The sequence below is a fragment of the Malurus melanocephalus genome, unplaced genomic scaffold (genome assembly GCF_030028575.1).
Source record: "Malurus melanocephalus ecotype Western Australia unplaced genomic scaffold, MMel_1.1 scaffold_564, whole genome shotgun sequence".
Taxonomy (NCBI): Eukaryota; Metazoa; Chordata; class Aves; order Passeriformes; family Maluridae; genus Malurus; species Malurus melanocephalus.
Window position 1 is genome coordinate 398,931 of NW_026623796.1, and position 25,472 is coordinate 424,402.

A 25,472-nucleotide genomic window follows, 5' to 3' on the forward strand; every position below is an offset into this window, starting at 1 on the left:
CCCTCAGCAGGTTTAAGATCAGTAAAGGCAGAATTGGGCTGTTGGAGAATCATTGTAAGGTCAGTGAGACCTCTGCAATACCCCACAGTGCTGTTGTCTTTGGCAGAGGCTGCGTTTGCAGAGGTTCAGCTGCGAGATTGGGGTTGGGGGAATGGGTTTTGTCCTTCCTGGAAGGAGGGAGGAGACACAGCTCGGTGGGAAGCTTGTGCTCTCTTCTAACAGTAGTTGTTTGAAGGTTTTAACACCTGAGAATGAAGAAATCAGACTCCAGCTCGGTGTAAAATTGTGCTAGTGTTTCATTTTGACTGTTTAAATYCCCAGTATGGTTTTGTTATTCAAAGCCAGATTTAATAGTCAAGGGGAAGGGGAAAGATACACTTAGAAATATTTTTTTGTGATCTCTTGGGTGCAGGAGACCCAGGAGACCTTCTGGTGTTCATTTCAATTTCTCTGGAATGAAGGGAGCACCTGTACAAATTTTGGGCTTGCAGGCTGATACTTTCTCCGCCTTGCTCCCTGAAACCTCTGCTACTGTGTTTGGAAGGAGTAGGTATCCCCCCCAAAAACCAAGTTTTGTGGGTACATGTGGATGTGGCAGAATGGGCCTAGGAGAAAATCTGGCAAAAAGTTTACCAGGTGTGGCAAATCCTGTTGTTGTTGCTGTTGAACTACAAAGACACAACCCGATAGATGTTTTCTGTGTGAAGTTGTGATGTTTAGTGACAATCCTTTTGTTGCAGGACTGTTCACTGTTTGTGGAAACAAAATAAATTAAAATGTGAGTTCTAATGTTGTGTAAATCAGAGGGAAATAAAGTAAGGTAATAATGCCCCTGCTGTGTGGAATTTGGGAGATTGCATTCAGCTGTGTGATTTWCTTGAGGCTTGCAATGCTTTTGGATGATTTCTATATGCTTCCTTTACTAAACTACAAAAAGAAGAAAACAGCTGTATTCTGTTCCTGGGAATATTGGGAGGATAAGTACTTTAAAGGCTTTTTAGGAAAAAAAATGCTTACAGGAATGGAGCTGTGCAAGTATCTAAAACTTTATATGGAAGTACAGAATTGTGAATCAGGATTGTCTGCATAGCTGCTGGCTAATTTCATGAATTTTTGGAGTTCTGGGTTTTATTCCTGTTTTTAACKTCACTGTTTTAGACTCTGCCACGCTAGAATGGTTGTCTTGCAGAGTTTCTGTTTTAACAATGAAACAGTCTTACGAGGAGTGACAGTAATCTTCCTTTTGGCATGGGTACAGGAATTCTGATCTTTGTTTTGACRTAACAAGAAATTGTGCATGTCTTCCTTGTCCAAGAGCTGAGCTGCTGTACCCCTGTGCTTCTGTTTCATTTTGTGTTCCTGCAGAAATGGATGTGGCAATCAAGGACAGGTAGCAGGAATAAATTGTGGAGCTGCTGTGTTAGACACCCAGACATAGGAAAAAAAAAGTTTGTGGAATTCATCCAGAGCAGTTCTGGATGGATTTCAAGGCCTTTCTAAAATGCAAGATATTCTTTTAATCTAAAGTCTGCTTAGCAGGCTCTTTGGTAGTTTTATAAATTAAAAAATAGGGAAAAGGAAAAATATGGAAGGAAAATAYTTTCCAAATCAATTAGACATTTTAAGTATTTGTAGGTGCTGCTTTTGTCAGTATGTGAATCTTTGTTGTTTGATTATTTTTTTGAAACTGATTTTAAGCATTGCTGTGGAACAGTTACCTGAAGTCAATCTTGGCTGGTTTTTTACTATCAGCTAAACATTTTCTGCACTTCTGGCTAATTTGAGGATTTTTTTATTCAGAAGGACAGTTTTCATTAAAATTCCTTTGTAGTACATGCTCAAATTGCATTGCTGTTTGAATGCTTAAATACAGGAGATGAATGTGAATTTTCTCAGAGCAGAATTCTCCTTTATCAAACATTTAATTCAGTCCTTGTTCATTTGGAATATCTTTTGCCTGCTCACTTAGGCTTTGAGATTCGATTTCTGCCTGGAATGCTCTGGCTTGAGCAGTCTGAATTTTCTTCCATAGTATTCAAGAGGCAGATTTGGAGTTCTGTCTCTTCTCAATGATGTAAGAAAAAACCCCACATCTTCTTCCACATTTACAGCAAGGACAGACACTTTCTTTCTGRTTATGTAAGCTCCACTTTTCCTTATGACTGAGGGCCAGCTCTGCTTTTGGCCTTTGTTTTTTGTGCCACTTTGGTATTTTCCCTTCAGTATTACACCACAGTAAAAAGTAGCTTCTTCCCCATAATTCTCAGTGATGCAGTGCGTTTTTTTTTAATGTTTCACTGTAGATGGAGAATGTGTAAAAGTATTGGTCTTGATCAGCTGTGAGGTTGAAGAATAAAATGCAGACCTCCTGGAGATCTGTAACCTAATGTTGTGTTAATTTAGTGATATTAGTGTAGGTTATTATATTTCTTACATCTCTCTCTCCTTTGTAAATCTCCTCCATGCCCTAACAGWCCTCAATACTGCAGGAACTGTGCTRTCAGTAAAATGTAGCCCAGCATAAAAGTGTCACCACAAATTTATGTATTTCAGRGAAACAGCAAAAGAAAGCGTATTTCGGGATGTCCTGGAAATCCTGACAAGCACCTCAAGTGCCATTGAGCAGAGCTGTAAGGACTCCTGTGGTCTGGGAGATCTGGATCCCTGCCTGCTGCTCGTGGCAGAGTGCTTCAGATGTCTGAGGAATGCCTGTGTGGAGTGTGCCAAGAATCAACACGTCCTGAGGTACAGTTATGATTCAAAAAAAAATATCACCTTCTGATGTGTGTGTGGTTTTGTGAAAGAGATTCTTATTTTACACTGCTGTGTTGATTGATTCATTAACTGGCATTTCCTGCTTGATGCAATCWCTTGAATTCAAAGATGGAAGAAGCAAAAATAGCTGTCCTGTTTGTAGGTCAGTTTGGGGTCCTGTTCATAACATAATACAAATTGATTATACAGATTATATAGGCCTGTTGGAAGCCTGACTGTATAACTACCCTTTTTTCCTCTTTTAATTTTTTTTTATAACATAATTAATAAGAAAATAATCTTCRTAGTCATTTACAGCATTAGTATGTCTTTTAAGGTTCATTTAGATCCATCTGGCTTTCCTGGCAAAGCACAGCATGTACAACTGTGCATATTAACCTATATACAGGCAGGTTGATATTAGTGGATACTACATCAGTCTGGTTCATTAAGTTATTTAGCCTCTCTATTCAGTATTTTCCTGTTTCTTGCATCATTGAAGGGTTGCTTCTGACACAACCAGCTGTAGTTTGTGAAAATCTAATAGTCTGGTTGATGTTTTCAAAGAACCCAACAAAATAGCAAACACCCTCCCTGCCTGGATGTCCCACAAGAACCCCAAACCAACCGACCAAAAAAACCCCAAAGACCTGTTACACATTTGTTAGATCAAAGAATTATTGTGGACTACAGTGTTAAAATTGGCTTCTTGGGAATTGTCAAGTTTGATTTGTCAAATTTGACTTATTGAGCTAAATATAACATGGCATGGGACCAAGTCTTAGTTTCTGTGCTGGGGCAAAATTCTATTAATGCCACAATTTTTGCAATATAATCKCAAAATGCAATGCAAATCATCTGAGAATCTACCTATCAACTTATCTATCCTCACTGGACAAAGGMTAAATGATTACTTGGCCTTCTCTGCTTCCATCTGAGAGTTGTGGATGTTTTCCTTTGAGCTGGCACTGTTGTTTTTTGGTGGCTGTCACTAATTTCTTTATTGGCATTGAAAATCCTCCAGGATTTTATATCTTTATATTTTATAAAATATAAAGATATCTTTATATTTTATTAATACCTTTATTAAGAAGTAAGATATATGACTTTTGTTCTGGATGCTTAACCTCCAGACAAARCAAAGTTTTTACACCAGTAAAGCTGTTTAAATTACAGGAGTAACTTACTAATTTTTAATGTTCGATGAGGAAGAATAGCAAAAAGGGAGGACAGGGTGCTCAGCTCTGAAGGTTCTGTGCCCAAAATTGTTAAAATGTAGGGTGATGCTATAAACCTCTTTGATTTGCTGCTGATGGTAGTAATGTGGCTACTGATATGCTGGCATTAACACAGGAGAAGCTGATTTTTGTTTCAGAGGTCCTGAAGAAGCTATAGATTTCCTGTTAACTGTGGTGTAAAACCTTTTAAATTGATATGGGTGTATTTCATATGAAGTGAATTATGTTGGTTTTTTTCCCCATTTAATAATAGGAGCTTGGGTTTCATCTCTACATCTGTCCATTTGATCAAGTTGCTTGATGGAATACAAATCAAAGAAGAATTGCTACTGACTGGTAAGGCTGTGGATTTTGTGTGTGGGGTTTGTTCAGTTCATCACTGAGANAGTTGCTTGATGGAATACAAATCAAAGAAGAATTGCTACTGACTGGTAAGGCTGTGGATTTTGTGTGTGGGGTTTGTTCAGTTCATCACTGAGAACTTTCCCTGCTCAGGGAGAGGAGTCCTTCCCGTGCTGTGAGTGGGGTCCCTGCCACGGGAGACAGTTCTGGGTGAGCTCCTCCAGCTGGGAGTGGATCCCTGCATCCCCCATGGATCCCATGGGCTGGGAGTGGATCCCTGCATCCCTCATGGGCTGGGAGTGGATCCCTGCATCCCCCATGGATCCCATGGGCTGTGAGTGATCTCTCCATCCCCCATGGGCTGTGAGTGGATCCCTGCATCCTCCATGGGCTGTGAGTGATCTCTCCATCCCCCATGGGCTGTGAGTGGATCCCTGCATCCTCCATGGGCTGTGAGTGATCTCTCCATCCCCCATGGATCCCATGGGCTGTGAGTGGATCTCTGCATCCTCCATGGGCTGTGAGTGATCTCTCCATCCCCCATGGATCCCATGGGCTGTGAGTGGATCTCTGCATCCCCCATGGATCCCATGGGCTGTGAGTGATCTCTCCATCCCCCATGGGCTGTGAGTGGATCTCTGCATCCAACACGGGCTGTGAGTGGATCCCTGATTCCCCATGGGCTGTGAGTGATCTCTCCACCCCCCATGGGCTGTGAGTGGATCTCTCCATCCCCTGTGGATCCCATGGACTTTGAGTGATCTCTCCATCCCCCATGGGCTGTGAGTGGATCTCTCCATCCCCCGTGGATCCCATGGGCTGCATGGGCACAGCTGCTCTACCATGGTCATCCCCATGGCAGAAGAATCTCCTGCCCCTCCTTCTCCTGCCCCTCCTTCTCCTGCCCCTCCTTCTCCTGCCCCTCCTTCTCCACTGCCCTTGGTGTCTCCAGGTTGTTTCCCTCACATGTTCTCACCTCCTCCTCCTCTTCTCTGCTAAAAACAACTGTGTGCACATCTTGTTTTGATTTCTTAAATCTGTCATCACAGAGCCATAAGCACCATCTCTAACTGGCCCAGCCTTGGCCAGCAGCCTGTCCATCTTCGGAGCCATCAGGGATTGCTCTGCTGGACATGGGAGAAGCTTCTAGAAGCTTGCCACAGAAGCCACCTCTCTGGCCCTCCCTCTACCCAAAAYCAGCACAGGGTGGCACTGCCAAGACGGTTTTTAACAGTATTTCAGTAACAGTTATTTTGTGACTGTTACTCTACATAGCCATTTGGTAAATATGTCTGAATTATAACTAAAATTCGCTGTATTCACCCAGGAGAGTTCATTTGATGCTGTAAGTAGCATTGTTCTCTTTGGGGAACCTCTGCAATGAGTATGGCATATACTACAACAACAAAARAAAATGTAGACAAGTGTTGCTAATTCCTTGCTGAGTGATCTGATGAACTTTGTTCTMAGTGGAAATTAGTGTAGTGCCTAGAGCACCATCTCCTTCTGCAGGGTTTGCCTCAGAAGTTAATAGTTAATTGTGACTGTGGATTATTAGTTGTACCAAAGCAAATTGCTGAATTGAAGTTGGATAGCACTGTTGAAACAAAAGAGACCCATGAAATTAGTAAATGGTACTGTGTTTACTAACTGTAATTCTCCTTCATGAATCTCCTCGTGTTTCATATAGCAAACCAGGTCATGGGTTAGAGTAGCATGTGTATTTTGTTCTGGCAGATAATTAGGTGTTAAACAGAGTATTTCAAGTTGCTCATTTGGGTGTGTGTCATTTCCTCCCTCAAATGGCTGCTTGGATTGGATGATCCCTCTTGGTCCTCGTGTATATCTTTAAGGTTTTTTAAATACTTTCATTGTGCTTCCATAGAAACAAAATRTAAGGAGAAGGAGGTAATGTACTGCACAGTGAACAGCACTAGATGTTTCAGATCATGTTCCTATGAAAAATTCTCATAGCAAATCATTGTAGGCTAAGTAAACTTGAAGCTCCAACATTATCAAATTTATCAGATCAGATTGAAAATTCTTTCKGTAGACTGAAAAATTCATTTAACCTGATCTGTGGCATGTTTGCACTCTTACCCAWTGGTGGCTGTTAAGTGAGTGGTGTGGTAATTTTTGTAGGAAAGTTCAGTGTAGTGCAATTTGAAATGGATAAAACCAGAAATGAAATAAAAGTATATATTCTTTGGCCACTACTGTGACCATTGTGGTGGTTAAGGGAGAGAGTGTGATCAAAGCAGCAAAAGAGAGGTGTTGTGCAAAGTGGTATGACTAAGAATTATTGCTAATATTTATTCAATTCAATCCAAACTCCTTTGCATTCTCTCTGCTAGGAGTAATGTTTTAAAAATAGTTGCTGTGGGGTTATACACATGGTTAATTGGGCTCCTCAGTTCTGTGTATGTACTAAAACTACTCTACTGCAAGTTTTCACCATATATCTTACTTTTTAAAAGTGCTTTAAAAAATGAGATCAATTCCTGTGTGCTTGTAATACACACTGTGGAAAATGGTGTTTTTTTTAATAGATGTTATGGCACTAAGGCAAAGGGCCAGAATCCTTGAAGTTGTGTTAGAATTTCTGTCCTGAAATAGCTCTTTGAAACTCAGGTAGGTTGAAAAATAGTTAATTCATACATATGCATGCAAAGATTGTYCAATCTCACCTGCACCCCAGCTGTTCCTGTAATAATAGTCTCCTTTCTTTTTAATACTTGCATKAAAAAAACACAAACATTTTTAGTCCTTTCTTTGATGGTATTGCTGCAGTTGGCTGTTTGTCCCCACTTTTCCTCCTTGCTTACTTCTCATTTACTCTAAGTTGCATTCCATAGGAATGACAAATGCTGCCACCTCTGCCTGGTTCAGAATTAATTTGATTGGGGGTTGAAAATGCAGAAACTGTACCTGCTCATGCAGAAACATTGCATGCAAGGTTTTTTATGTTTCTTTGTTAACTGATTTAAGACCACAGTCTTCCAACAAGTAGCTAATAAGATACTCAGTTTTTTAAGTCTTAAAGAAAAAAGGAATTCCCTGCAAAATATAGATTTAATGATATTTTTGTAGTATCCTCTCCGCATCCTTTTTGTTTTAGTTATTTTCTTAATTAGGTAGATGTGTCATCAGAACAACCTTGTTTTTTTTTCTGCTTTGGGTACAAAGACCAAGAACATTTGCCAGAGGAGCAGCTGCTGAAKCTGCCAGATGAACTTTAACTGAACTTAAAGCAGATCTCTTTAAGAGCTCAGAAGTAGTTCAGTATGTTGGGATTGCAGCAGACATAGGAAATATCCTTGTCAAAAGCCCAAGCAGAAAATCTCCTTCACTTCTCAGCATGTGTCTTGGTTTGTGGGGTTAATTTTATTTTTCCTTTTTCCTATGGCAAATCTTAATCTTTCCAGCAGAATCCAGCAGACTTTTGGGAAGGTATGTTGAGGTTTGTCAAGATGATGGATCTTTAGATTCCAGGATGTGATTCTGGATTTAGGATCCCTCTCCAAAACCTGAAAAAACCCTAAAGGATAACGTTGTATCTCCTCAATAAGTTACAAGCAAGGACATGCCTGTTTTGCAGCAAGCTCRTGTTCTGTGTGGAATCTGATCCTTCATTGGTTCCCATCTCAGCTCAGACAGAAGCAGCATTACTGTTTTTGTTTGTAAACACATCCTCTTAAACCTCTTACTGCTTCAAAATACTGCCAATGCTGAAGAATGCTCTTTRAATTCCAACRTAGTTGTTTAAAAATTATTTATCCYTTTTTCCCTCCWTTTTTYCTCTTCCTTTTTCTCTCCTCCTTTTTCCTCTCCTGTTTTCCTTTATCCTCCTTTTTTTCTCTCTCCTTTTCTGCCATTTCTTCTTTTCTCCCTCCAGGACCATTAATAGTTCCATGGGTTCAGCCTCAGTCGTTGTTGAATTACTCCAGCTCTTTTGGACCTGATCAGTTCTTAAGCATATTTTTCTTTTAGTTGATGAAAACCCAGTTACTCTTAACCCATTGGTGTTTCGTGAGTTGCTCATGGTGTGGGAATAAAGTTCCTTGGAAAATGTGTTTTAATCTGTCAGTAAGGAGGAGAAACTGCAGAAGAGATAGCAAGGAGTAACCTCTGAGTTCAAAAATCTGTATAAATAAAAATATCACTCCTTCATGGACACTAAAAATAAATTTTAAAAAGCATGTGCTTTAAAATAAGAWGTAAGGGACCTAGGGCTATCTATAGCTTCCAGAGACTGTTTCTTGCAGAAGCCAGATGGGATGGAAGAATTTCATCTTTGATGAAGTAACAAGACAAAAGCTCCCCTGAGGTCTGCAGGAGAACATCACACGGCTGAGCAAAGAAGGATACTTGAGTTCTTTGGAAGCTTTTGAAAGTTAAGACATGCTGGGTTTCAAAAGCCACTGAATTATAAACTGTAGGAGTAAAAGTAGTACTAGAAAATCACATTGACATTTCATTAGGAGAGATCCCTGTAAATAAATAGTAAGAGGAAATAAATTTCCAGCAGCTRCATTCGGTACCTTCTTCCTTCTTAAAAGTTAATTCAAAGTAATTGTCACAGGTTTAAAGAAAAGGAGATATTTGATGAAATGTTTTTGTTTTTCTAAGAATAACATGAATAAAACAGGGTTAAATTGTTATGTTTGCAAAAATATTCCCGAAAACAAAARTTGGTAAATACCAGTGATGTGATTTCTATTTTTTCAAGAGGGTATAGAGGAAACAAAATCTTCAGTTCCATCCTCACTCAGTGAAAAAAAACCCAGGAGATGTTTCTTTCCTCTGACCTTTTCCATTTTTTCACCCAAGGATTGGAAGTTGGGAATTACAGTGGAAAATCTGTTAYCAAAATCTGGAAAATTTTGATGATATGGAAGAGCAGGGGAAGGGGATGTTTTCAAACCTGCCAAAGCACACTCAGTTTTCTTGTATTTCTTCTTAAATGGGCAGCCATGTATTCTTAACCATTTACTGTTCCTTTTCAATATTTATCTGTTTATTTATTTTCTTCTCCTAGAAGRCAATGGTCCCCTTAAAAAGACTGTCTTGGCAGTAGGAAAATGAGCTGGAAGTAAATACTTGGATATTTTGGAGTGGTATCTTTGCAGAACCAGTGAGCAGAAAAAGCTGAGTATTTGAGGCTTAGTTAGTTTGAAAATCTGAGCATTAGAGGCTTATGTACTGGCATCACAGTCTATCTGCTTTTCACCTATTCTTGAAATCATTTGAAATACCAGGACATTCAGCAAAGCATTTTAAATCAGCAGGAAAGATAAACAGAGTGGTCAGTTATGGAACCTAAATGTTCTTTAATGAATGCCAATATTGACTGTTTTATCTTTTGTGCTTCCCTTCTATCTCTTGTCCAGTATTTTTCATTCTTCTGTTTTATCCCAAAAAATTGGATTTTACCTTCTCTTTTTTTTGCAGTTCTTTAATCATGTTGCACTGAATGGTTTCATTTCCAAATTATTATTACTGTTTTCTATATTAAAAATATTTCAAAACATGCTTGGAAAATGTGGTGGAAAAGTAGTAACTTTTTACTAGATAGTCATCATAGCAGTGCTCACCCAATGCATTTGGGAAACCATTGCCCAGTTTTTGTTTTTTTTGTTTTTTTTTAAATTTTTTTTTTTTTATTGTCTATAAGAAAAGGGTTTGTAGCTGTCTGAACAAATGTCTTCACACAGGCTTGTTTGTGTGGATTTGGAGAAGGTGTGATTTGTGTTCATATGTTGTGTTCTGGAGGTTCTCATACACAAAGGCTGCTAAATTTAAACCAGCAGGATTAAGGAAGGAAAGTTCATCTTCCCTCTCTTCCCACGTCAGTGCCCCATATATTTATCTGTGAAGAAGGCATACTGTTTTCTTGGGGATTTTGGGGGTTTTTGTGATCAAATACATTAATTACTGTGCTGCAGATTTTTTTGAACARGTCATTTGAGTGCTGATTTACATGGAATGAGTGAGAGTTTCTAAAGCTTGAATCATTTTACCTGTCATACAGAGACATCATGAACTGTTAATAGATGACATTTCTCAGTTTAGGTTCACATTAGCTTTTCTTTTGAGTSACAAGTAAGAGGGAGAAAGCAGTTCCTGAGTGGAGCCACAGTCCTTGGGGTTAATTCCCAAAAAGCAGCATGAAAGGAGCATGCTTGAGTTGCTTGGAAGAAAAGAGAATTAAAAAAYCTGCACTCCCATTTATTTTTGTATTTGGGGTTTTCCTTTGCTTGCAGCTAGCATAATTAAAATTATGTGTGTATTACAGCTTAAATAAACCAGATATAAACTTAAACAGACTTTTTTTTAGACGTAGGAATTAGGGACAGCCCTGACCTTAAGAGTTGCAGTTTCCATGTGTGATCTTTGCTTTGTCTGTTGGGATTTTTGTATGGGGGAGTGGTGCCAATACTTTGCTGCCACTGTTAAAGCAAAAGCTATAATTACATTGTCAAAATAATATTTATAGTATTTTCGGGGAATAATTGTGGGAGTGTGACGAATATATTATACTCATCAAACTTTTATGTAAACATAAGCATGAGTTTTTTATTTGAGTTATTGGTGTTGTTTTTGGCCTTTGTGTTTTTCCAATCTGTAAAAATAATATTGGGATTTTCATGGCCTCTGTAGCATTTGCAGAGTGCAATCAGTTGATACACTATCTGGTAGGAGTAAACTGCTAGTTGCACTTGTATTGGGATTTTGGTTTCATGTTTCCATAGCTTAAGAAAATCCTCTGTTTTTTTGAGTTTTCCTATCCCCTAATTACTATAGCTCAGAGCATTTTACTATTTTACCAAACAGGAAAGTTTTAAGTAATTGGTTTGTTCTTTTATACCGTTTGGGTTTGGGGTTGTTTTTTTTTTGTTGTTGTTCTTCTGTGTTTAGCTCCTTTAAAAATAAATTTATTCTTTTTTTAAATGAGTCTGAGTTCCTCTTACAAGTGTGTGTGAGCATCTCCCAGAAACATCTGTGGTGAGATTTTTTAGCAGCTAGGTAAAGGTGCAGGCAGACCTTGCTGCAATGGGAAGTTACCCAAAGATGCTCCAGTCCTGCCCTGTAYTTCATTTTAACTGCACAGCTCTTGTGTCTCTGCTGTGTTTTGGTGAATATTGCCACAGATTTTTAATAAACTTGTTCAGAACTCCTGCAGCAAGGGTTCTGTGCAGCTTCACTCTCCTAAAGCATGTCAACCTGATGCAATCTCCTGTGGGCAAGAACATTCTCATGGTTTGGTCCAAAATKCATTAAAGGCTGTGGAAACACTGATTTGGGTGGGTTTTAGTTCAGGGCATTGTTCAAAGTCTTTGTGCTTTAGCCTTTTTTGCAGAAACTCCACAATAAGGGGCCAACCTTTACACCACTTCCAGCTGTCTGTAGAAGGAAAAGGGGCAAACCTGGACCAAGAGCAGTCAAACCTTTGGATTGTTCTGAGATAGCAAATGCAGAATTCTCTTTCCCTTTGTGCCCTGGTCCTGCCTGCAGTGGTTAACTCTTGCTCCATTCCCAGTTGGGATATTGCACAGTATGTACAGGCACAGCTCCCTCCGGGGTATTTGTGTACATTCTTGGGATTTTGAGTAAATGCCAGGGTTACCAGTGAGTTCAACCTGACATGTCTGTGTAGTGTTGACTGTGACTTGTGGTATTAATATGGGAACTTGACACATGACTTAATTTCTTTTTTCATTTTATAGCATTTGCACTGGAGGGGGGTTTGAGAGAGTTTAAATCCATTGAAGAAGTGCATTGTAGGATCTGGGAGGCAGTGATTGTGTCGGTGTAAATCATTTTGCTCCTTCTAGGAGGGAGAGGGAGAGTAACCTGAGGAGATCAGGAGCCCCTAAGTCAGAGCAGTTAGTAGGTCAGTGGGCTGCCCTGTTCTCCTTGCTGGTACAGCTTTTAGACAGTGTGTAGAACTGGTTTGTTTTTTCCCTTCTCCTGCAATTTGGAGGCTTTCTAGTACAGCCTGCCAAGATGTTGTTGATTTATGCCACATGCATAGTGGTTTTATAATGTGAACTGATACCCATTTGGAGCACAAAGGAAATAGGAGTTTGCTGATGTCTATTTAATTAGGATGGTTTCTGGTTACTTTGGTTGAGGCTTGAAATGAGCAGTAATTCCTATATTTCTGTGGATCTCTAAATACAGTGTTCTGTAAGTCCTTTCCTTCCTTCCTTCCTTCCTTGCACTTTAGTGTCTCCTACCCTACCCCAGCARATAAAGTCAGCAAGATTCATAATGAGACAGGTTTCTGTTGTACACAAATATGTGTGAATCAAATCTTGCAGAAATGTTCWAGGTTTAAGATGGTTTCCATATTTTTTGCAGCAAGGGACATGAGGATCTCAAGATAAAYGTGAGAAGAATGGGGCAAACAAACTTTTTAATTGCAGAGAACTTTCTGAAGGGAGAGTGTCATAAATTCAATGGAGGGAGAAGAAGCTTAACTTTTTTCACATGTACTGAGAGGAAATATCCCTTCTAAAGAGCCTCCAGTTACAGGAGCATTGTTCTGATGCAAAAGAAAGAGTTATGGCTTTCCAGATACAAAGCTACAAAACTTTTATTTCCCGTTCTGCAKCATCCTTTTTAGCTAGGAGCTTTGGGCTTGGAGAGAAATGTGTCTTTCCTTCACTTTCTGTTGAGAATTTTAGGCAGTRTTACCAARTTACATGATTTGTGTAGAGACATCRAGTTCCTTCCCTTTCTTCCATCTTCTGAATGTGGTACAAAAGGGACCAAAACATGGCAATCAGAAGAGGTGGGCTGCCTTTTTTTAGGTATGCTAATAAATTTTTTAGGTATACTAATAGTTGGTAATACCCAAAAAAAGATTGATGCTAAAACTCTTGCTGTACATTAATGTGGATAAGTGAAAATACAAAATATGAGTTTGCGTATAATTCTGTATTCCAAAAGGGCTGTGGTCCATTCATTAGCCAAATACAGAATATAAATGGTGCAAGGAAATGGGGAAGTCTGATACTCTTTCCACAGATTTGCAGAAAARGATCACTCAGCTTTTTTGAGGGAAAATATAAGCCCTTCATTGGAAATGTTGAGTTAAATGAAACAACATCCGCAGTATGCTATCAAAAGTAATTGGAGAAATTTGTTCATAATCTTGGTTAGTACTTCTTTACGTGTTAATGATTTTCTTCCTTCTTTTTTCTTTTTTTTTTCAGACCTGTACAGGGTCTGATGTAGGAGGAGTGTGTCACACAGTCAGACACCAGTAATAATGCATAGTGGGTGGCCATTTGTTTTTTCTTGGTTTCCTGGCATGGTTTAAGCCCAGTTTGAGACTCCCCAGTACTTCAAACTTGCTGATTTTGCTGCAGCAGGATCTTTAAAGAGACATTGCCTGTTAGATTTAGTCTCAACTTTTAGGCTGATTCAAGAACAAGATTTTACATCCTAACACGTGCAGGAAGCTAATAAAGACAGTTTCCAGGTCTGCAAGCACTTAAAAATATTTTACTTCATACAGGAGAATAATCTCAGGCATAGGTTTTTGCTACTTGTGGAGATATAACAGGAGTACCATTTCATTATGCCTTTAGACTTTAATAGATAATTTGTTAAAGAAATGAGCACATTTATGTTGACTTTCTAAAAATGAAGCAATGCAATTAAAATAACAGGAGATACAGAAAATGGTTCTAGTACTGTATTTAATAAGCCTTGCTAGTGCTGGATGAATCAGTCAGTTTGGACCTGATCTTGTCAGAGGTCTGTCWAACTGGCTATTTTCCTAGTAAATGCACAAGTAAGTTTTTTTTTATTCTGCCATTATGAGACTTCATTGGAACTTAATTTGCTAATTTGATGTGGGGTCTGATGGCTTCTTCCAGCTCCTTTCTAATTCATTTGTAACTCCACATTTTTAATAGTGGGACAAGGATTTTACTTCCCTTTGAGTCAAATTCTCCTTTTAAGTCAGAACTAAGTGTTGGCATTTTGCATAGACGTTTATCTTCCAAGAACACAAGAATTACCCAGTCATTGCACATCAGATTCTGTTAAAATTAGAGTTTGGCATGTGTGAAGGGAGAGAAAAAAAACCATTGAGAGTGTGACTTTGTTTTAGGTGAGATGGGGGAAGGGGGAGCAGAAACTTATTAAGCACAACATTCTTGGCATTCCAAGAATTGGTAAAAATGGGTTACCAGTCTGCTCTGCAGCAAGTGCAGTCAGACCAAGGTGGAAATATAATAGGTAGCTAGACTTTATTTTATTTACAGCAATAAAATACTAAGCACTATTTTAATAACATTAAATGACAGAGYCCATGTATGTATTGTACATACAATTTGAGTAGTCTAGACAGACTGTTTTCCAAGGAAAATACATTTTCATCAGTATTTGTGGTATGATTCATGGTGGTGAAGAGGCAAATAACTCTTTATGACTGGAAGTTGCTTTAACTTGCAGCCGCAAGGAAACAAGTCAATGACTGGATGATAGTGGTGGAAACTCACATTTTATAGCAATAGAGGTCTACACCTTATGCTGAGTTGGGGGTTTTATTCATCCAGGACTGGCAATCTGTCACAAAATATCCTGCCATTGTTTACAAACAGCCAGAGCTGCTCTCTCTGRCAGCTCACAGCTCACAGTTTAGATCAGCAAAGCTGCAGGTGACTCCAAAAGCACAGGAGCCTGGGATGTGCTCCCAGGATTGTTAGGTTTTGTGGCTGCCCCAGTGCAGAGGGGGCACAGCTCTGCCTTTCCTGCATKTCAATGGTCAGAGCATTTAGAGAAATGCAGTTTGTAAGGTTTGTGTTTGCAGTCTGACAAGTGATGCTGTACAGCTTCGTGTGTGCTTTGGTTGGATCTGTTTTATATCTGTTTGTTTCATAACTCCAATAAAGGCAGAGGATTGGACTTAGAACTATCACAGTGTTGTCTGCCAAATAAAAACAATGGAAATCTCTTTAAACTGTTTTAAGCCTCTACAGTTGCTGTGAAGATTTTTCAAAGTGATCTCTGAATGCGTTTGTGGGCTCCTGTTCTAACCTTGCAGAACAGGAGGAAACAAGGTATTKAATTTTGAAATCCTAGTGCTTGAAGTCTTTGTCCTAAGAACGTCAGAAATTAAAACTTTTGTCCAATACACAATGTGATTCTGCAAATGGCACTGTGTAAAATGAKGYATTSCAGAACCATCTGGACACAATCCTGTGCCCTGTGCTCTTGGATGGCCCTGCTGGGGCAGGGAGGTGGCACCAGATGAGCCCCTGTGGTCCTTTAGACCATATAAACTAATAGTTCAATGATACAATATTTAAATATTGTTAAATATAATAATTAAATGAAAAGCATGTGCTAGAGCCTGGCTCAGTTCTGTGATAAGGGACAAAGGGAGCAGCAGAACTGCTGGAGTGCATTTAAACCATACAGGATCATCAAATATCAGCTGCCTCTCCTTTGTCATGAGTGGCCTTGAGTGACTAAATATTCATTTTATGTGTAGACAAATATTTAGGTACCACAATTCATTATTTAAGTCAATGTTTCCACTTGTACCGTTTGCCTGTTGTATAAACTGGTTATTTTTGTAGAACCTAGAAAATCTCCTTAAACCATTGCAGACTGGTTGTGAAAGCCACAGGTAATCTGTGTGTTTGCTAAAGAGCASCAGCTTTTACAGGAACTGGTGGAATCTCGGTGAGGGGAAATCTCTTCAGCTTCAGGGTGATCTGTGGATCACAAGTTACATCTTAGAAGATGCAATTTCACCGTGGTTGACCATCAGGTTAAAAATAGTCCTCTTGACCACACACAGAGTAAGGTTTTCTTAAAGTAATATTTAGCCATCCCAGTAGCTACAGAGTTATTTAAGACAATTGTTAATAGCTTTGTGAAGGTCTGTGTACAGGGGATAAGTGGAATTACCCTTTTTTTTCCTCTTTTTTTTTTTTTTTTTCCTTTTCCCCTCCCCCTTTTCAGCATTGAGTGGATGTCAAAATCCATCTTCCTCAGCATCTACATTTTCTTGCTTTTGCTGGAAAGGCCACAGAARGAATTTGCCTCAAATAATGCCAGGGGAAGTTCAGATTAGATGTCAGGGAAAATTTCTTCATGGAAATGGTGGTCAGGCATTGAAATGGGCTGCCCAAGGAGGCAGTGGAGTCACCATCCCTGGAAGTGTTCACSAAAGGTGTGGATGTGGTACTTGAGAACGTGGTTTAGTGGTAAATGTGATGGTCYAGGGTTGACAGTTGGACTTWATGATCTTATAGKTCTTTTCCAAGCTTAWTAATTGTARGRTTCTGTGATTTTATGATGAAGAAATTCTTACAGAGGAGAAAAGCGATGGCAGTATTGATACGGATTTCCAAGAATACTTCAATTATATTTTGCAGCATTCAAATCCAATAGAGGTAAAACAAAAAAAAAAGAAAAACATTTCTTTTTGAATTGAATGCTAAGGAAAGACTTCCATGGTTGGAAATGCAATATTTCCCTTTTATTGCAGCATTTGYATATTTTAATGTGTGCATAACCTTGCTGTGAATTACAGCTTTAGTTGGATTTTTGTGGAGTTTGTTYTTTAAAGCAGAAATAGCTCAGTGTAGATTTGCAATGCTTGTATCAAAATTCACTGTAGCTTGGTGCTAGGCTAGTACATTTTATCTGGAGTCATATTTGGAGTGAAGCACTCTATGAGACATTTGTGAATTCCCAGACCACCACCATCTCCAGGGTTCTGGGGGAAATGTTTGTGTTTTTTTAAACGCAGCTATACAGATGCTGCTGTGATGTTGTTCAGAGAACATGCTGGGATGAAGAAGATTTTAAAGAAAAATCTTAACTCTTACTGATTAAGAACAAGCACTTAGTGATGAGGCTTCTTTTTCCATGGGTGCATCCACAGAAGTGCCACCTTTTCCTGTATCCTTGTTTGTTCAGGACATCACTGGACAAGGGCAGTGTTGGTTGCCTTCACAAATGTTGAGAGTCCATTGTGTTTTTAGTGGAGAATTCATAACTATTACTGTACTGCAAGCCTGTTTGTGCCGTTTCCTCTTTGTTCCAGTAAGAATGCTAACTTTAAAATATCTTAAACTTTTTTCCTTGGTCTGTAGAACTTTTGCACAGGCTTATCTCTTACAACCAAGGGGTAATTGATAGCTGGAAATAGTCAAGCAAATTTCAGGGCAAGTTTGGAATATGGTCAACCAACCTTTGTCTATTTGGGAGACCTTTCTTCTTGCTGTATGGGTATGGAATTCACTAAGGGAATCATACCCTGCTCATGGGATTTACTGCCTTGTAATTTTTTTCTATCAGGGAAGTATTTCCATAAAATTTTCATGCTTGCTGTCCTTCAGAAATCCTCATGCAGCAGGATGGGAACCAGATGGGTGGGAGAAGGGGAAACAAATGAGCAGAAAATAATGAACCAGTGCAGATGTGCAGGGAGAGAGAGAGCAGACATCTTCAGAACTAGAGGAGAATATGATTCAAGATGCTTTATGGGGAATGCATACATACTTTGGGATTATATTATATATATGGCAAAAAGAAGTTMCTTTTCCCTCAGCCCAGGTGACTGCCTTTCAGACTTGCTTTCTTCTGATTCCTGAGAGGAAATATGCCCAGACCTGTGTAGGAAATCCAGCTGCCAGCTGGCACAGCACCTTTCCAAGAGAGCTAATTTTAGATTTTCAGAACCTGGCAATTCTTAGCCACCTCCGTGTRTAGTAGGCTGCTGTTTGTATTATCTGAATTTTTCATTTAATTTCAAGTTTCTTTGCCAACTTATTAATAATGACCAGGCTGTCAATAAGGACAAAAAAAGTGTTTTAATTTTGTGAAGCYTTTGGGTTCATGCTCTCATTTTTTATAAATTTGCACCTTTTGGCTGCTCTAGAATATTAATGTGTGTAGTGAAATACCATCTTCTGATATTTTAAATCTGTGTTGAGAGGAGGCTGAAATAAATMCTTTGGAGTAAGAGCAGAAATCAGCCACATTAAATTCAGTGTTAAAAATGAAGGCAGAGCTACTTGGAGAGCTGACTTTCATTTTTCTGGGATAGAAATTAGAAGGTATTGAGCACATCATAATGCTCTATGATGATTTGTCCAGCTAACCAGAATGTACTGTGAGGACCAAGGAACTGTCACTTAATTCTTACAATCAGGAGCCAGCATCTAATGCTCAGACAAKTCTTGGGAGCAATTTTAAAAGACTTTGTGAAATTATTTGCATTGGAAGAGAAAACACAAATATTTGCAGTACGGTACAGTAGCAGTGAAATTCTGCATCTAAAGCTTCACAGAGATGGATTCTGCAGTGTGTATCTGGAATGTTGAAATATGTAATTTATGTGAATTATATTAGTGTTGCCTCGAATCCTTGTTAATGTATTTTCTGGATTTCTTTCAGCTCTTCGTTGCAGTCTCCAGTTTCTTGGAAACGTTGCAGCAGGAAATGGAGATTCCCAGAATAGCATTTGGAAGTGTGCTTTCCCAGATCTCTTCTTGTGAGCATGGATGCTGGTGTTTTTTCTAGTGTCATTTCTGTGGTTGTATTCAAATCTTTTATACATGATATTTGTGCCTTTGCTAACACCRTAAAACTCTAAAAAATAACTTTGGTGAGAATGGGCTGGTTGAGACATCCTGTAGATGTTTTTTGTTAGTCAGCAGCAGGGGAGAACTTTTAAAAACCTGCTTGCTCTAAACTAACAGTAAATTGAATTAATTTAACAGAAACTGCAAAATAAACTGCAAAATAAAAATAGTTAAGAAAACTATTTCAAATGATGAGCTTCAAACATCAACTGTATTTCAGATGTGTTTTCAAGTTGTTACACTCGTTTCCAAGACCACAGCATTTTCCTTTTTTCATGTTGCTGCTGTGGAGATCTGTGAATATTGGTGAATCTCATGGAATCTACAAAAGTTCCTTAATCATTGTGTCTTTCAGTCTTTCTGTCCCCCTCCTAACCTCCCCAGAATATCTTCCTGGGGATTTGATGACATATATATAAGGAAATATTCCATAAACTATTTTTTACARACACAGGACAATATTCTGGATGTGTTTGGCCAGATTTTTCATAGTGAGCTGGTAACAAAGGCACTTTGATTCAATTTGCTAATCATTCTCAGTGRGTTTTTGGAGCCCTCTTGTCTGTAGGAAGATTTTACAATAAGAAAAGCAGTTTCAATTAAGAATTAATTTTGTAAACTTCCTGTGAAGTTTGACCTTCAGCTGGGAGTTGGGTATTCTTCCYTGCAAGTGAGTTTTATCCCTCTTAGGCAGTGATAAACTCATGGTTCTCTAAAAGACAGGAAAGCCTAGCTCAGCAAGCTCAGTGCCCCCAGCCTGTTTTTCCAGGGTCACTTTTAACCTTCCCTTAACTTTTATTTTCTCCTGAAGGACATGCCTGGCATACAGCGATGAGAAAATTGTCACCTATTGCTGCATGGTCCTGTTCACCTGCCTGAATTCAGAGAGAGTGAGAGAACTGCTGGATCCTGGGAACTTAACTGTGGCTCTTCACATCCTCAGAGTTTACAAACAGCAGTTGGAGTCTGAGTGGTCGTRTGTATCTTTATATTTTCTTCTTTCTCATATTTTGATTATGTGTTTTTCCAGTGTAAATCACTGCAACAAAACATCCATTTGTGACACTGCAAAATAGTAAATGAAGATCTAATTAAAATTAGTAATTTAGTATAATTTTCATGATCATATCAATTACTCTTGATTGTTGCTGAAATAAGACTAGTTTGTTGAGGACATAGGAATTTTCTAATTATGGTGGTTTKTTTTTTTTTTTTTAGTGAAACAGGGTTTTAGAATGCAGACTAATTTATACTTGTGTGCTGGTTTGTGGAGATTTTTTAAAGTTAGCAGCCTCAGAAATGCTTCTGTACTCAGAAATCTGTGGAGCTGGAGAATGTAATACACACATTTAATAAATATTCTAATGATTTAAGAAGTGATGCTTCCTTCTCTTTCAGAAGCTTGATCCTTTCAACAGCTCCAGGATTATTTGCATGTTGCTACCTTTGCCATTTTTAATACTAGATGTTGGATGGCATATTAAAATAATATTAATTAACATATATTAGACAATGTGTTTTTAAATTGCCTCTAAACTTCTAGTCAGTACAGCTCCTGAACTTGTTTCAGGCTAGCAGTCCTGTAATGTTGAATACTGAGAGCTCATCTGAGACTGCTGCTTCTGGTCTGACTCTCAAGAGCAATGATCTGAGAAGGCAGATGAGGTAAATAAAATTAAAATATATTTATTGCCAGCTGAGATAAATAAAATTAAAAATATTTGTCTGACTGGCTGGTACTCCTTTGTGGCTGGGCTTGTGGAGAGTGCCCAGAGCTTGCTGCTTTGGAAAGCTGCAAGGTGTAAGATGTTATGGAATGTACTTCAAAGAGTGAGTCTTTGCAAAGACACTGGCTGTGCAGAAACAAGTTTGCTTCCTTTCCTGGATCTGATTTCTGGCATTCCCTAATTAACTGATTCTTTCTCCTCAATGGTTCTTTGCTGTGCAGTTGTGTCTTTTAGAAAACGTGCTGCTCTTTGCTCAAGAATGAATGCCCCCTGACCATGGTGGAAAACGTGCTGCTGCAGCCTGGTGCATCAGAGACCATTTCCATCCCACTTTTAGTCCTGAAATTTTGTTCTTTAATGTGGGTTTCCCCTTTCAGGGACAGGTTGGTTCTAGTTGCTCTGATCATGATGATGGTTGTGGATTAGCATTCCCTCTGAAATGCTTTCTTGCTCATAGAAAGTCTTTGAACCTCTCAGTTCAGTTCAGTTGTTTCCACCTTCTTGTGATCTTTTATTTCCCTTTTCTGTTCCCAAACAGAAGCAGATCTGTCTCCTAAACTGTGACTGGTTTTTCTGCATCTTTTGACTCTTCCTCCCTCCCTCTCTTCCATCTTATGTTTCTATTCAAAGGGTTGAGCATGGTTTTCAAGCCCTTGTGTGACAGTAATTTATTTTCTGTGTATCTTCTGTCTTTCTGAAGTGTCTCTAATGACACATGAATTGAGTTCTGAACTGTTGATGTACTGAGGGTCGAGCAACAGCCACATTAAAGGATGCTGGATGTTGAAGACAGACCCCMAAAACAACATAAGCACTTCCAATAAGGGGTGTGACTGTGTCAAATAAAGTCAAGGGAGTGGAGATAGCTCAGAATATTTAATCAGTGTGTATGGTAAAAATTCTGTTCACCTGACACTCAGGGCACTCAGTTGGAGGRAGGATCCCTCAAGGTGCCCAGTGCCATAAAGAATATCTGCTTTCTGTACTCAAACTGTTAGAAAGTTTCTATCCAGCCAATTTTTGCACTATCCCAGGTTGCTCCAAGCTCTGTCCAGCCCTGCCTTGAACACTTCCAGGGYTGGAGCATCCACAGTTTCTTTGGTCCTCCCCACCCTCACAGGGAGGAATTTCTCCCCAATATTGAATYTAAACCTACTCTCTGTCAGTTTGCATCTGTTCCCCCATGCCTTATCACTATAGTTCCTGATGAAAAGTGCCTCTCCAGCTTCTCTAGTCCTTTCAGATACTGGAAAGTGCTGTGAGGTCTCCACTGAACCTTCTCTTCTCCAGGCTGAACAGCCCCAACTCTGTCATCCTGTCTCACTGGGGCAGTGCTAAAGTGCTCCAGTTCCCTTTTCACCTTTGTGGCTCTTCTGGACTTGTCCCAACAGTTTAAATGTATTAATGTTTAAATATCTTAACACACGAGCAAAACTGCTCCGTAAGTTGATTCTTGTTTTCTGGTGCTGCTGGCTTTCAACAATGGCTTCCTACCAAAAGATGCTCTCAGGAATTGGATGCATCCATTCTTTGGGAAAAAAAGCTGGAATGTCACTGACTATAACTGTTCAATAAGATATTTATTTTCTACTCTCTTTCTATGTGATTAGTACCCGAAGAGCCCTTTGTAACAAACTCCCAAGCTGTTCCAAATAAATACTCAACTTTATTTTTTTCAGTAACAGCTTTTCCTTAACACATACAGAGAATCTTTGGCTCTGAAAAGTTATAGAGCCTTTCAAAAGTGGTTTCTTTGTGTTTCCATGTACATCCACATGCAGTCCTTCTTGGGTTTGTATTAATCAGTAGCAGCTTTTACACAGTTGAGAAGGGACAGTATTTAGCAGAGAAACCAGCAGAGAATGCCACGTGAAATCTGTTTTAGAATATCAAACCTGGAAGGATATGTGTTTTGTAAGATAATTAGGAAGAAGTAGCACAAAATTACATTATAATTTATCCTAACCAAGATCAGTGTGTGTTCTAAAAGCTGTTTATTTTAGAAATACTTTGGTGGCTCCATTGGATATGAGTATGGCTTGTGTCATCAGTTTTTCCAAGTGTGTGAATGGGGCAGTTCAGCTAATATGGAAAGGAAAAACAGATTGTATTTTTGATTCCTGAAGAGCAAAGATCCTCCATTTTAAAATAAGAGACATAATGTGCCTTTTGGCTTTTAGAAAAAATGATATTAGGAGTGTGGTCAGCTATTTGGCATTGAAGTAAGTTTTGCTGAASATCCACTTTCTCTTTTTGAAACCACAGCTCAATGATGACTGTAAAGATTAGGATGTGGGGYTACCCCTCCCCATTTTTTTTGCCTTTGGTTGTTTTGTCCTGGCTTATGGAAAGATGTGTGGACAGAAACTGGTACYCCTGTGTCAAAGAGTCTCACCTATGGGCACAGATCTAAAGTYAAGGATAAAACTCTTCATTACAACTCTTTTTACTTAATTGGTGTGTGTGTGATGGAGAATTTTTTTTTTTTTCATTGTACTGGCAACTCTGTTTCTTCTRTCACATAGTTCAGAACATCTTCCCCTCCACTTCTTCTCTCCAGAAAGTAATTATTTCTTTTAATTCCAGGAAAGTTGGAGTTATGTTGCAGGTTCCAAGTTCAGCTGTGGTTTTAAATAGTACTGACAATTGGAAATGTTTCCTTAATATTAGAGATCTGAGTAGTTTCTATTTTCTATTTGCAGTAGCAGTGAATTGGCACAGATTCCCTCAGTCTTTCAAAACCCAGCCTCATGCAATTAATTATCTTGTCACCTTTTTTTTTTCTTGTATATATTATGGAGAGGGAGGAGCAGGAAGTGCTATTAGCTGTTGCTAATCATCTTCCATTTTTTTCTTGGTAGTTCTTCAGAAAGGAATTATTTCAATTTTACATGTAAAATTAGATTTAATCTCTTCTTAGTGCCTTTCAGATGTAGCTGTCAAATTGATTTGGAGTGTCTTCTGAATCAAATAAATATTGTATTCCTCCTTTTGAGCAGGAAATGCTGGTGTTGGAATGGGGTGAATTACTAATTTCTAGAGATTTTGTGACAGCACAATTTGTTATTGAATAGCTTTATACTGGTAATTGCTTATTTTAATGGTTTTGGTGGGGTGCTTCTATTCTTGTGCAAGGATGAAATATACTTCTGCTTCTAAAAGGTGTTCTGATTTCTAACAATTCCCTATGAAGCATATAACTTTTTTAGCAACCTAAAAAGGCTGGTGATGAGAGTTTGAAATTTGGCTGAAAGTAGCTGATTTTTCTTCTTTACTTTCCTTCAGAATGTGGAAGATTTATTACTTTCTTTTTATTAAATTACAATAAAAAGATAGCTRTTTAGTTCTAACTAAATATTTTGGATAGAGTGGCATTACTGTAGGATGAGGAAAAATGCTTTTGGTTTTGAGATCAAAAAAGAATAGGGAATTGCCATGTCTTGTTCTTCATACTTGGAAAACATATGTGGGGTTTTCTTCCTCGTTTTCTGGGACTGAGGAGCCTGTTCTCTAAATTTGCTAATGGGATAAAATCAGCTTAGTGTGGAGCATGTCATTTGATGATAAAGTTGATTGGAGCTTTGATTGGGGCAAGCTTAGTGGCCATTTGGAATATCCTGAATTCAAATGTAGCTCACCCCACTTTGTCTTGGCTGCTTTAGAGCTTCACTTCAGTACAATACAACCCTTGTGCTGTTGCAGAGTTTTTGATCATCTCCTCCTGTATTTATCTACTATGGAAGCGCTTGATTTTTTTAGGATTTTAGCCAAACAGTTTTTAAAGAGTTGAGAAAATTGGCATATTTAACACTGTTCATTTGTTACTGTGTTACACTTGCATAACAGCTTTAATTTTCACCATTTCCTTTACTAAATTACAGTGGTCTTTGGTTTATTCCAGTGGTTCTGCTGTTGGCCCCCTAAGAGAGTTTAAGTCTCCTACCAGAGCTTTTTGTGTGCATTTGAAATGCCATGTTCTGTCAGTAACCCAAAACTCAATGTCTTATTTCAGAGTTGTGGATGGTCTTACTTTTCCTCTTCTTTTCTTGTGCCCCAAATTAAAACCAGGATAGCTGACAGGGCTAAAGATAATAAATTAAATTTGCTGTATCCTTGCTTAGCTACCTCCAAAATTTCTGGGCTGTCTGGTGAAGGAGTTGCAAGTTCTTTATTTCAGTACTAATTCTTGTGTTATCTCTTGGTGATGATGCTCATGCTCTGTTCTTCATGATCCACTAGTGCAGAAAGTGGATAAAAAGAACACTTAAAAAAGAGAAGCAGAAGAGTTACAGGGCAGGCAGAGCTTTTTTTTTTTTCCTGAGGTGTTGCCTCACATCATGAAACCAGAAAGTAAGAATCACAACTTTTAGTCTGAAATACTCCAAGTTCTTCAAACAATAGATGTCTAGTCCACAGAATGTACAAAATGTGTGTGAAGAAGTACAGGAGCAAAGAAAGTACATAAAGCAAAGAAACAGCTAAACTACAGACCTAGCACTTTGCAAAAGTGATCAGGAACATGAACCTGGTAGCAGCAGATGTTTTTTTGTGATAAATATTGATCACTTTTTAGTTGCAAGACAAATAGTTAAGAAAGTTTCCTCAAAGTAATCTTAAACGTGGGAGTTAAGCTTTGAATTCATAGCCTCAATTGTAAAAAATGGGAAAATTGGGCTTCAGGCTGTCTCCTTAAATGCACTTTCACTCTGCTGCATTGTCAGCTGAAATTTGTGCGTTATGAGGCCAAGTTCTGTGTTCTGCACTGCACTGATCCATGCTATTTTCTTTCA

At 38.7% G+C, this 25,472-nt stretch overlaps 1 protein-coding gene across 1 annotated transcript in view; it reads left to right on the plus strand.

Moving 5' to 3' along the window:
• Window positions 1–617: 617 nt before the first annotated feature.
• Window positions 618–25,472, plus strand: part of LOC130583169 (ataxin-10-like) — a gene marked incomplete at its 3' end in the record, with an annotated part of 29,742 nt that continues 4,887 nt past the window's right edge. The window contains 5 exon segments of the mRNA XM_057382337.1: window positions 618–2,745; window positions 4,246–4,372; window positions 4,375–4,423; window positions 18,768–18,864; window positions 19,767–19,931. Coding sequence (XP_057238320.1) covers window positions 2,543–2,745; window positions 4,246–4,372; window positions 4,375–4,423; window positions 18,768–18,864; window positions 19,767–19,931 — 641 coding nt within the window.